The sequence below is a fragment of the Epargyreus clarus genome, unplaced genomic scaffold (assembly GCF_041222505.1).
Source record: "Epargyreus clarus isolate Ecla_fem2 unplaced genomic scaffold, WU_Ecla_fem_2.2 ptg000025l, whole genome shotgun sequence".
Lineage (NCBI taxonomy): Eukaryota > Metazoa > Arthropoda > Insecta > Lepidoptera > Hesperiidae > Epargyreus > Epargyreus clarus.
The window spans coordinates 2835536-2849222 of NW_027332232.1; the positions used below are offsets into that span (position 1 = coordinate 2835536).

Below are 13687 nucleotides of genomic sequence, written 5' to 3' on the forward strand. Positions count from 1 at the left end.
TAGTTGGATTTTCTATAAAAAGTGTATTTTTTAAATTTTTTTAAACTATTATTTATTTTTCATTTTTTGGTCGATTTTTTTATAAAAGCGTATTTTTTAGTTTTTTTTAACTATTATTTATTTTTCATTTTTTAGTGATTATTTTAGCGATTATTTTAACGATTATTACGTAGCGTATTATCAAGTTTATCTTTCGAATCAGCATCAGCACCTTTGCTTAGCTGTGCAAAAATGAATATTGGGTCATTGTTTAACACAGCTATATGAAGTGGTGTTTTACATTGGTGTTTATTTTTATTGTTAACGTGAAAATCCCAGAGGAGTTGTTGAATGACATCCGAATTGCCAATGCTAACTGCTTTCTTTCATAATTTATACCATATCCCAGGTCCTCTATCTTGGATAAAAGTAATCACGGAAAAAGGATGATAGAGCATCTTTTAAAAACAGGCGCTGATGGCAATACTCAAGAGAAAAACGGTCAACTGCTTTACATCTAGCCATTTCAAAAGGACGTCGTCCAATCATCGATTTAATATTACAGCATGATGATGTTAATATCAAAAATAATTCTAGAATTTCTTCTCTTTGTGTTGCTGCTGCCTGCAGAGATTTTAAAACTGTTAGTAGTTTAATTAATTTTACAGCTCGAGTTAATAATATAAGTTGTGACCATGACGATGAGCTGAAATCATATATGCCTTTACATTTGGCAGCAAGAAATGGGAACAATGAAATAGTGGAAATCTTGTTAAAGGAAGGTGCAGATGTTGAAGTGCTGAATGAATAAGGATGATGAGACACCGCTTCATGATGCTATTAACAACGGACGCGTCGAAGTTGAGGTCAGGTCAGGTCAGGTCAGGTCAAGTCAGGTCAGGTCAGGTCAGGTCAGGTCAAGGTCAGGTCAGGTCAGGTCAGGTCAGGTCAGGTCAAGGTCAGGTCAGGTCAGGTCAGGTCAGGTCAGGTTAGGTTAGGTTAGGTGATCGGCGCGCCTGGTAGATTCCTTTATTGGTCTTAACGCAGACCTTCCGGGTCTCAGGAAAACAAAAATCGCTGATCCTGATTATCCTAGTAAGGATAACGGGTCAGAATGTTTAAAATATTGAATTGTCATCGGTCCTTAATAAGTATGCCAAATTTCAAGTTAATCCGACGTTTTGAAGGGGGTTAAAATCATGTTCAAAGATTCCGTTACATACTAACATACCAACATACATACGTCTGAAGCTAATAAAAGCGTATTAATATGTAACATTTTGTCTATACACCATTTTGTCTATATACCGGAACACAGCAGCGCCTAACACTGCTGTTATTAGGTAGAAATAGGTGTGGCGGTGGTGCCGCCGGATTCGAACCACAAAGGATTCTACCAACTTCAGAAAAAACTAAAAACCACGCTATAATCGCATAAGTAAAATCGTTAATCCTCACGATCCTGATGAGGAGAACGGGACAAAATTAAAATCATGTATTGTCATCGGTTCTTGATAAGGGTTAAAAAATTTAAATAAATCGGACCGTTAAAAGTGGGTAAAAATCTAGTTCAAAGATACATACATACAGGTCAAGCTAATAAAAGCGTGGTAAAAAGTGGGTACATTTATTCAACAAAACAATATTTGGTGGCGCTGTCCTAAAACACATAAGTTCTGCTCAGTCCCTCGTCGCTCATCTTCTGATTAACCCACTCTACCATGAAGGGGACCTTCGCGTAGACCCCGGGGACATCCTTCACCCCACAACCCACGCCATACGCCACCATGCCGTATACCGCGTACCTCGTCATTTCTCCCTTCACCTGGGAAATTGACGGTAGAAATTATTTAGAGGAATATAGAGACAAATGAAGAAATAAGAGGAAAGACGAGCATGCAGTCCATCTGATGGTGACTCCTGCCGCCTATGGACATCTGTAACCCCGGATAAGATTAGATTCCTATCTGAGGTTGCCCACAGCGCTGCTACTGGAATGCGTCGTATAAGTATGTCTCCCTTCAAGCCAAAACACAGCAGCGCATAACGCTGCTGTTATTAGGTAAAGGTTGTTGTAGTGGTGCCGCTGTCGAACCACAGAGAGTTCTACCATCGTTCCCTTAAGTATAATATGAGTTAACAAAGGTGGTAGAATCCGTGGTTAGACCAACTGCACTACCGCCACATATATTTCTGTTATAACAGAAGTGTTAAGCGCTGCTATGTTCTCCTTTGAAGTGTGTAAGAGAGACATTTATCCGAGGCATTCCATCTTAGTCCACAGGAGTAGCATCTGTGACCGACCTCAGGTCTATCTAATCTGATCGAATCTCATCTTCGGGTTGATTACAGATGTCCAAGGTTAGCATCGACCTCTTAACATCAGGCTTACAAAAGAAACAAAAGAAAGTAACTTAAAAAAAAGAAGAAAAAAGAAGTACCTTCAAAGGGCAGACCAGGGACGCTCCACCGTCCCCAACACAGGTGTCCACGCCAGTTTCCCCACCAGCACACATCAGGGTGTGGTGAAGAAGGTAGTTCGAACCCAGGCGAGTGTTACGTAGCTGCCGTTGACAAACAGCTGGATCCACCAAGGGCAACTGGATCTGGAAGGGTTTATAACATTTTTTTATAATATAGGAGTAGCAGACGAGCATGCAGTCCACCTCAGTCTGATGGTAAGTGGCTACACCTGTAATCAACCCCAGATAGGATTAGATATTTATCTTTCTCATTCTGCGAGGGCAGTCGCGCCCAGCAGTGGGACAGAAACGACAATGACAATGTTCTGGTTTGAAGGATGTGGTATGGGAGACATACTCTGCCGTGGCGTTTCAACTCACTGCTCAAGGGTATAACCCTTCTCCGCATCTGTGGCCGACCTCAGTTACAACTGAACTCCTTAGATTGAAATCTTATCTGGGGTTGATTACAGATGACTGTGGTAGCTGCTTTCTATTAGCATACTTATTGCATACTTTGCTACTTGTATTACAAAAAGTGTTTGAAGTGTACCTTCTTCAACAACACAGCATTATTGGTATTGTTGAAGGATCTTCCCCAGCCCATGCTGTAGCAGAGGGTCCCAGGGCTCGGCAAGTCCCGGCCGAGACAGGCTACGCCGATGTGGTAAGCGTCCTTCAGCAGGAAAGGGGACTCCAGGATGAGAAGCGCTGCGTCGAAGTGCGCGCGTACTGCAAGGTTAGGTTAGGTTAAGTTAGAATTATTTCGACAAATCCTAACAAAACACGAGAAAGACATATGTGAAATTGTGAACCCATATAAACAATAATAGAGAAAGAGATGTCTAGAAAAGTCATGTCGTGTTAATTAATTCTTGACTAAGCGGCCATAAGCTCCCCGGCGTTTTAATATTTTAGCAATTAATGGGCTTGACAAGATTGGCTTACTCTATTGGAAAATGTACCGCTAAAAGCGAAACAAGCAATAAAAGTATAAACTTCACAAGAAAATGTGTTTTTTTTTTTTCACCACAACGATTAAGCAATATTTGGGCAAAATATATTATTGTTGCTATTAATACATATATTTAATAGTTAGGTAAAGTAATCAAATTAATATATATCAGTTTTACTATTACGGCACACATACGTTAAGCAATTTTGGACATGAATTAAATCTGACATTGTGTATCTTTGACATTCTATATCTACGGGTTAGGTTACGTTGAGTTAGAATCTTTATAGAAATTAAACAGAGTTTTCATTCACCCATCTTAAGATTACATAATATGTGTAAATTTGTTTATGTATATATTTAGTTATTTATATGTATATAATATATGTTTGTATATATTTTTCGTATATATATATTCATTTCCCTTTTTTTTGCATCGGTTTTTTTCATTGTTTTTAACGTAACACCCACCACAACATTTCTCCATCAACAATGGTTCACTGGTGGAGAATGCCACTAGGCATTAAGTTCGCCCTTTGTAACCACTAGGTTTACAATAAAGTTTAAATAAATAAATAAAAAAATATTTTGAACTAAGATCTAAGGATCCCACGACAGACCGAAAGGTGGTTGAACTCTTTATGGTTCGACTCCGCCGGCACCACCGCCTCAACTTCTGTTATAACAGCAGTGTTAAGTGTTGTGTTCTGGTTTGAAGAGTGTGGTGAGGAAGACATTCTTTCCTGAAGCATTTCAGCTCAGTCCTCAGGGTGGCGGTGCATCTGTGGTCGATCTCAGGTAGGACTCTAACCTTATCTGAGGTTGATTACAGAGGTCCATACGGCGGTAGCAATTTACTATCAGACTACAGCTTAGCTATTTAATTTTCCAATAAATTTATATGTTTATTGTAATCTGTAACCAAAATGACTTACATTGAAAGAAATCTTCGTGCAAAATTATTTTCTGTACATTCCTCTCCTGATGCGGCAGTATCTCCATCTCTGTCTGGGTGTCCCACTCTCCTGCTCGGCATTTTAGCTAGAATATAGTTTTATTAATTCATTAAAAAGAAAGATAAAAGAAAAATAAATAGATTAACTCGATATAGCCTAGTTTCAAACTTGGCCTCTCGATCGAGGAGATCGAGGTTCAAATTCCAGGGAACTCTGATTTTTCGATGATTAGAAATGAATTATCATTTGCTTTAATACTGAACGAGAAAATTGTGAGGAAATTTGCATACCTGAGATCTTAAAAAAATCTCAAAGGTATTTGAAGTCTTTCGGGACCAGAATAGGGCTACGGTATCCCCTGCCTGTCGTAAGAGGCGACTAAAAGGGGGCTTTCGGGGTTGCGGACGGCAAGAGTGGGAGCTCGAACCGCCCGTCAGCGACCCCGGGAAGGACGGCTGTATGTGTGGTCGCATACCGTCGTACGCACCAGACGGTGTAGCGAGCGCCAAGCTCAACTGGGCGGAGCCCGACGGGGCAACGCGCTAAGAGAGCTCCGGTTGCGTTCCTTTGAAGATCCCGGAGCCCTCTACGCAGCGTCGAGGACGGCCACCGGGGGGGTTTTAGTGCGGTAAGAATCCCACATAACCCTACGTCGCTCCCACGACACTGGGTACCTTTTGAAGGTTTCCCCCTCGTAAACAAAAAAAAAAATAAAATAAAAAGGTATTTGAAGTCTACCAATACGCACTTGGCCAGCGCGGTGGACTATGGCCTAATCCTTCTCATTCTGAGAGGAGACCCGTGGCCAGCGGGACAATATTGAGTTGACCCGCATGGGGGAGACACTGTACCGATCTGACGCGCAAAGGGTTCCGGGTTCGATCGCTGGCCAGACAGACATCTGAATGATGGATTTGGAAATCAGTTCTGGGTCTGGGTGTTTATGTCGTCTTTAAGTGTCCATGGCACCCACGACACAGAGAATCGTAGTGTAAGGCTGAAGTGTAGAAAGCGTCTTTGTTTTCAAATAATTATAGTTTAAAAACTGTAAACCACGCTAAAATCGCACAAGGAAAAACATCAATCCTGATTCGTGACGATCCTGATGAGGAGAATGGGATAAAATTATTAAAATCGTGTATTGTCATCGGTTCTTCATAATTGTTAAACATTTAAGATTATTCGTACCGTTCAAAGTGGGTAAAAATCGAATTCAAATATTCCGTTACATACATATATACATACAGTGATACAACCCAAGCTAATAAAAGCGTGGTAAAAATACCTCAGCTGGGTCCTTTGTATCCACTTTATGGGCAACAGTCAGCACCACTGATGGGTGAATAAGGGTTCCTCCACCAATGTAGTCGTCCTCACTCCAAGCTTGGTTTGGAGACTGTCTGCAAAATACCATCAAACATTTTAACTAGAGATTGCATGAACTTTGAAGCTGGTAAATCCAGGGTTGGCAGTGAAAGCCTAGTGGTTAAGAAATCCGGCCTCTCGATCGAGGGGTCCGAGGTTCAAATCCCAGGCACGCACCTCTGATTTTTCAAAGTTGTGTGCGTATTAGAAATTAATTATCACTTGCTAAACAGTGAAGGAAAACATCGTGAGGAAACCTGCATACCTGAGAGATAAAAAAATCTCAAAGGTATGTAAAGTCTACCAATACGCACTTGGCCAGCGCGGTGGACTATGGCCTAATCCTTCTCATTCTGAGATGAGACCCGTGCCCAGCGATGGGACAGTAATGGGTTGATGACGATGAATCCAGGGTTGGCACACCGCAACACCATCACACCTATTTCTAACAGCAGTGTTAAGCGCTGTGTTCTGGTTTGAAGTGCAGTAAAGAAGACGGTATAGTTTTGTTTTATGCAATTGAATTAGTAAACGAGCATGCAGTCCATCTGATAGTAACCGTATCATCTTCAGCCATTACTGTCCCACTGGGCACGGGTCTCCTCTCAGAATGAGAAGGATTAGGCCATAGTCCACCGCGCTGGCCAAGTGCGAATTAAGCTACCGTATGTTGTGTTAATCCACCCCAAACTGAAGATCTACATATCGACTACAGAGGCCTTGCTACTTTTGAGGTCTAAGTTACAACGCCTTACGTAAATGTCTCTTACCAAACCCTTTAATCCAGATCATAGCAAGTAACACTGCTGTTATAACAGAAATAGGTGGCGGTGGTGCTTCCAGAGTCGAACTAGGAAGGGCTCTACCATCTTCAAATATTTATTAAATTGGTACCGTCAATGGTTTTTGTAATATAGGAGTAGCGACGAGCATGCAGCCCACCTGATGATAAGTAGATACTGCCGCCCATGGATGATTAATAAGCCCCAGATAAGAGTAGATTCCAAAGGCCGGCCACAGATGCGCCGCTACCCCTGAGGACTAGCTAGACTGCCTCGGAAAATAATGTCTCCCTTACCACACACTTCAAACCAGAATACAGCACCTAAATCACCTAGGTATGCAGGTTTCCTCACGATGTTTTCCTTCACCATTTAGCAAGCGATAATTAATTTCTAATACGCACATAACTTTGAAAAATCAGAGGTGCGTGCCTGGGATTTGAACCTCGGACCCCTCGATCGAGAGGCCGAGTTTCTTAGCCACTATCCATCCATACCATCATACATATTTGTAGCGGATTGTTGCGAAGTAGTTTTAATCTTAACTTAATAGCATGGATTTCCGCAAAGTAACGTCTGATACAATTAACTATCAGAATAGAGCAGTTAACACTGATGTTATTACAGAAATAGGTGGCGGTGGTGCCGCCGGAGAACAGAGGGTTCTACCTTGTACGAAGTTCCACTTACTTCAGCAATGCTACCATCCACGGAAAGTCTGCGAAATCAGAAAATCCACTGTTAGGCTCTGATGACCGAAGACTGTACCCACCTGGGTTGCTCCAACCACACTCAGTCGGCAACTGAAAAGAATGCCAGTGGAAATTAGGTCAAATTAGAGTACTCTTTTGTAACGCTTTTTAGGGTTCCGTACTCAAAGGGTAAAAACTGTACCCTGTTACTAAGACTTCGCTGTCTGTCCATCTGTGTGTCTGTCACAGGGCTCTCTCTGGAACCGTAATAAAAACACACTTGTTTTTTTTTACAGAGGATGCATAACAGTGGCCGCTATTACAACAAATACTAAAAATAAAAAGTCGAATACATTTACTGTTATTATAATAAATACAAATGAGAAAAATAAAACATATTTTATAAAAATAAGTAAAATATAATGATGGTCGCTATAACACTTTGTGTGAAATAAATAAATAAATAAACAACAAATACTAAAAATTGCTTTTCGAAACTGATAGATGGAGCACTCCACACTTTTTTCACAATTATACTATTTACTGTTCCTTAATTGTTCCTAGATTGAAATACGTATAAATATTGACCTTCCCATCGCTATATATATATATATATATATATATATATATATATATATATATATATATGAAGTAGCCGTGATGGTAAACAAAGAAATAAACAGCTATGAGAGATTAGTCACAAATAGGCACAACAATAAGTTAGGAGCAATAGGCTGTAGGACCAAATTGTACAGCAAAAATATATTCTGTATTATTTATTTATTATTTATTTATTTATTTTATTGATCTAATTAGAACGGCCGAGGCCACTTACACTAACTAGACAGATCTAACATACAGACAACTCACAGAACTCCAAGCATACAGACATGATCAGCTTCCAGTCATCAGCAAGCATATCACAGTTCGGATAATGATCCATGAGCGCGTTTAATGTCGCAAGTGTGCGCGGAACAGGTGATTTAGCGCGCGACACAGTGCTGGAAGGCGGAACCACAAATAACTTGTGCTTTCGGCTTCGTTGATAATTGTCTGGGACAAATATTCGGCAAAGCTGATTGTGAAGTTCCTGCGCCTCAACAGCATTATGTAAAATCTTGCACATAATTTATTATAATTGTATGGCACCTACAATCTACAACAAATTACCAGACAGCATAAAATCAGTACCGAGTTATAAATTTAATAATACCCTAAAAGCCTATCTCATAGAAAAGGCCTATTACTCCATAAGAGATTTTTTAGAAGAAAAATATACATAGATAAAATTGTAACAATAGATGTATGTGTACTGATATAATAATTGTGTTTGTTATAGTAATATCAAGTGAATTATTTAATTGAGATTGTAATGATTGACATTGTAATGACTGAATTTGTTTTTGAATATGAATTTATTGAAATATTTATTAAATGACATGTATAAATTATGTAATTGACCTTTACTTAAATTAAATTTAAATGTAATATGAACATATATTGACATAAAATTATGTTTGACATTTATGTGTGAATAGATAGGTAATAATAATTTTGTCATACCTAACTATATATATATTTGCACGCCTTAAAGGCAAAATAAGAGGATTGTATACTTTGTCTAAACACCTTTTGTACCTTATTTAGCAAATAAAGATTATGATTATGATCACGGCCCAAATCTAGTCTGAGAGGAAACCCGTGCCCAGCAGTGGGACAGTCAGTTGACGAAATAATGTTTTTCAAAAATACTTACAGTTCTGGTCTTCTTCGCCTTCTCCAAGACTTGGTTCAACGGACAACACTGAAGAAGGAAGTGGCAGGATTTTTCTCTGAAATTAGAAAAATCCAATATTAAATATATTTTAACACCGAAGTCTCCACTGCTTACATCATCATCACCAACCCATTACTGCTCCACTGCTGGGCACGGGTCTCCTCTCATAATGAGAAGGATTAGGCCATAGTCCACTCCGCTGGCCAAGTGCGTATTGGTAGACTTCACATTCGTTTGAGATTTTTTTATAAATCTCTCAGGTATGCAGGTTTCCTCACGATGTTTTCCTTCACCGTTTAGCAAGTGATAATTAGTTTCTAATACGCACATAACTTTGAAAAATCAGAGGTGCGTGCCTGGGCTTTGAACCTCGGACCCCTCGATCGAGAGGCCGAGTTTCTTAACCACCAGGCTATCACTACTTCACTAGGCTATCACTGCTTACATATATGTGCGTAATGTGTGTTAAGTGCTGAATGTGGTAGAACCCTCTGTGTTTCGACGGCGGCACCACCGCCACACCTATTTCTGTTATAACAGCAGTGTTAAGCTCTACTGTGTTCTAGTTTGAAGGTGGTAAGGGAGACGTACTTTCCCGAGTTTCTCCAGCTAAGTCCTCAGGGGTAGCCTCACCAGTAGCTGACCTTAAGTAGGAAGCTCATCTTATTTGGGGTTATACTGATGTCCATGGGCGGCAGTAGTTTACCATCAGGTGGACTGCTAGTCTGCTACTCCTATATTATAAAAAAGTCAATATTCGTAATGATTATGATTTTGTTGATAATGGTAATAGAAATGATGTTGCTGATAATTATATATAAGCTTTTGCTCGCGGCTTCGCTCGCGTCACGAAGTAATATTTTCATCCCCTATTTTATCCCCTTGGGGGTAGAATAGATCAAAATCCTTTCTTAGCGGATGCCTACGTCATAACATCTACCTGCATGCCAAATTTCAGCCCGATCCGTCCAGTGGTTTGGGCTGTGCGTTGATAGATCACTATGTCAGTCAGTCACTTTTGAGTTATATATATTAAGATAATATAAGATATTTGGTTGATAAATCAATTAAACCATCATATGATGAGCCGTGATTACCTATAAGTAAAGAGAGTCGTGGGGTCCTTCTCTTCTGGTTCCTTCACGCAGTACACAGGTTTCACACACCTACCATCTTTTCCATCGGTTGTGGTACAAGACAGAGTGGATGTTTCTGAAACCAAAAATATATTCCAAATATATGTTAAAACTAGCTGACCCGGCAAACTTTGTGATTAATATGTAGTTCACATTTAGACTGTATTAAATACTAATTAAAATAAATTAAACTATATACAAATAATTAAATTACCTAAACATAACCATTTTAAATTAAAATATAAATAATAACAAAATTAGACTTATAAAATAAAAATGTCGTCCAAAACCCTTTCTTGTGGCATAGTGCCCAGAACACTGGCAGCGTTTCCTCGCTGTATAGCGAGGCTAAGTTTTTGTGCGAAATAGCTGCCAGCCCTCTGATCACCCGAAGCGAGGATAAGTCTGTGGGACATATCTTTTACAATTTTTTTCATATCAGCCGACCACGGACCCAACGTCTCAGTTGCAAGCGCCGCAAATAGTAGTTTGTATTTTATGGGGTACTACAGGAATAATATAATATCAAGAAGAAAACATACAGAAGTATTTATTTTAAAGACAATTAAATGACAAGTAAAAATCTTCTAAAAATGTACATACATGCCACTTTGTACCGCCTCAAAATCTATTTATCAAATATATTTCATATAAAATATAGCCTATGTTACTAGTGAATAATGTCGCTTTCGAATGGTGAAAGATTTTTTAAAATCGGTCCAGTAGTTTTTGAGCCTATTCATTACAACCAAACGAGTATTCCTCTTTATAATATTAGTGTAGATAATTATGGTTTAAAAACTAAAAACCACGCTAAAATTGCACAAAGAAAATCGTTAATCCTGATTCCTGACGATCCTGATGAGGAGAACGGGATAAAATTATTAAAATCGTGTATTGTCATCGGTTCTTGATAATTGTTGAAAATTTTAAAATAATCGGACAGTTCAAAGTGGGTAATAATTGGCCAAGTAAAAGCTAAACCCGCACCTGGAGGGTTCCCTACAATCAAATTTTTATTTTTTTAATTTCTAATATTTACTATTAGATACAGCTGCTATTAAAGTACACACATTGTGAAAATTTTAACTGTCTACCTATAACGGTGTAGCAGTGATAGCCTAGTGGTTAAGAAACTCGGCCTCTCGATCGAGGGGTCCGAGGTTCAAATCCCAGGCTCTCTCTGATTTTTCAAAATTTTGTGCGTATTAGAAATTAATTATCACTTGCTTAAACGGTGAAGGAAAACATCGTGAGGAAACCTGCACACCTGAGAAATTTATTAAAAAAATCTCAAAGGTATGTGAAATCTATCAATACGCACTTGGCCAGTACGGTGGACTATGGCCTAATCCTTCTCACTTTGAGAGGAGACCCGTGCCCAGCAGTGGGACAATAATGGGTTGAGGATGAACCTATAATGGTTCAAAAGTTACTTGAAAAAATATCGAATAGCAGATTGTTGTATGAGGACCACTTTTTGTATTCAACTTTTTTATTTTTAGTATTTGCTGTTGCAAAAAGTTCAAGTGGTTATCTATTACAGTTCCAGAGATAGAGCCCTGTGACAGACGGACAGACAGCGAAGTCTTAGTAATAGGGTTCCGTTTTTACCCTTTGGGTACGGAACCCTAACAAGATTTAGGGTAGAAAATTAAAATGTGATAATGGTAACGAAAAATCGAGTTCAAAGATTCCATTACACACATACAGGTCAAGCTAATAAAAGCGTGATAATAAATAAACAATCTTACTTGTCGGTGTTAAAACAAGTCGGTTATCATTGTTAGCTGGTTGTTTAACGTTAGGATCTGTTTTCCGACCCGTTATGACCCAGCTTGTGACGTCATCGATGTCGTTTTTTTGTGCACTGCTCAACAGGATTGGTACTAGGAGGAAGAACAGCCTGAAAATGAAACAGTTTTTTTTTTATAATATAGGAGTAGCAGACGACCATGCAGTCCACTTGATGGTAAGTGGTTACGCCTATAGACATCTGTAATCAAACCCAAAGGTTTAGGTATTCCTACTTGAGGTCGGCCACAGATGCGCCGCTAACCCTGAGGACTAAGCTGGAACGCCTCGGATAAGTATATCTCCCTTACCACAACCTTCAAACCAATAGTAGTACACGGATTATAACAAATTCAAGCGTCTTCCTAGTACGGTTTAACAGTTAGATCGAAAAATGCCGAAAAATACCGGTTCGTTGTATGGAGACCCCCTTTAATATCCTGCTTTATATATTTTTACTATTTGTTGTTATAGCGGCCACCGTCAGACATCCTCTATAAAAAAAATATGTGTCTATCTATTACGGTTCCAGAGATATAGCCCTGTGACAGACGGACAGACGTACAGACGGCGATGTCTTAGTAATACGGTTCAGTTTTTACCCATTGGGTACGGAACCCTAAAAGTTGTGACGGTGGTGCCTCTGGCGAATCACGCAAAGTGAAGGGTATATATACTTCTTCGTCAAATGTAAATTTCGATCTGTGAGTCGATGTTAGTAGGTCACGGAGTTAGTAGGTCAATAAGTCAAAATACAGCTAATTTTCGCCGCCCATTTACATCACCCGTTACTGATATGCAATCTATCCAAATCAAAAGATCGAAAGGTGTTTAGTAAGAGGAAATTGCCAGTCGATCTTTAGTAGGTAAAACATTGGATAGATCGGGTATAAAGGGTATAAAAATGCAAATATAAAATCTAATGTAAGTAATTTATTTTTGACAAATAGCCTACTGATGAACTATATTAGTTTTTCAATCTTCAAACTAATTATTTATTAATAAAAATTAAATCAGTTTAAAAATAAATTATAACATCAATCTTTACGATAACCTATCGATACAGTTTTTGATTTTAACGCCATCTAGTACGCTTGATGTAAACTGGTACTCAGATGACAATGACATTTCGAGATCTGGATTACTCACATTTATTTACAACTTAAGAATCTTAAAATGCACTTAGCAATTGTCTGTAATTGATCTGTGATTTACGATTCAATCATTTGATTTAAGAGTTTAGGTTTTTAAAAACAAAATACATATTATTTATTTATAACAACAATTTGTTATATGTAGGAATACGAAATATCAAAATCACGGTAATCACGGTAATAATAGCTAATAAAAGTAATACTAAACAAACGTTTAAGATACCTTTATGTTGAATAATCAATTATAACTCCATTATTGTTTTATACTTAGTTGTAGCGTGTACTCACCACATAATTATCTTTACTTCACTATACTTATTCACTATAAAACTTATATTCAAGGTGAAGACGATGCGACCGCTCTTGTCTGCGGCGGCTTGTAACTGGCTAATATAAAAATAACTGGAATAATTCGCCAAGTACGAGTCGAACTCGAACGGAGGCTTCCGTACTACCAAATCATTATTTTTCACTTATTTTTATTCATTATTATTTATTTATTTATTTATTTATTTATTTATATATTTATTGTAACACAAACACACGGTTAAGGTACAACAGGGCAAACTTAATGCCTGATGGCATTCTCTACCAGTCAACCCTTGGTGAGTGGAGAGAATTTGCGGCAGGTGTCA

At 38.6% G+C, this 13687-nt stretch overlaps 1 protein-coding gene across 1 annotated transcript; it reads right to left on the reverse strand.

Moving 5' to 3' along the window:
* Positions 1–1590: 1590 nt before the first annotated feature.
* On the reverse strand, positions 1591–13484 carry LOC140752675 (phenoloxidase-activating factor 2-like). The gene is made up of 10 exons (XM_073087003.1): positions 13341–13484; positions 11859–12010; positions 10066–10180; positions 8948–9023; positions 7190–7302; positions 5638–5752; positions 4332–4437; positions 2995–3173; positions 2421–2585; positions 1591–1804 (listed from the first exon to the last, which is right to left on the reverse strand). Exons 1-10 carry the CDS (start codon positions 13343–13345, stop codon positions 1640–1642), a joined length of 1191 nt encoding a protein of 396 aa, XP_072943104.1. The 5' UTR covers positions 13346–13484; the 3' UTR covers positions 1591–1639.
* Between the last annotated feature and the right edge of the window lie 203 nt (positions 13485–13687).

Excerpts from the sequence above, each read along its gene's own strand:
- LOC140752675 (XM_073087003.1), bottom strand. Across the intron at positions 3,174-4,331 it reads GCACGAAGATTTCTTTCAAT|TACGCGCGCACTTCGACGCA; the intron begins GTAAGTCATTTT and ends CTAACCTTGCAG. Across the intron at positions 1,805-2,420 it reads CCCTGGTCTGCCCTTTGAAG|GTGAAGGGAGAAATGACGAG; the intron begins GTACTTCTTTTT and ends TCAATTTCCCAG.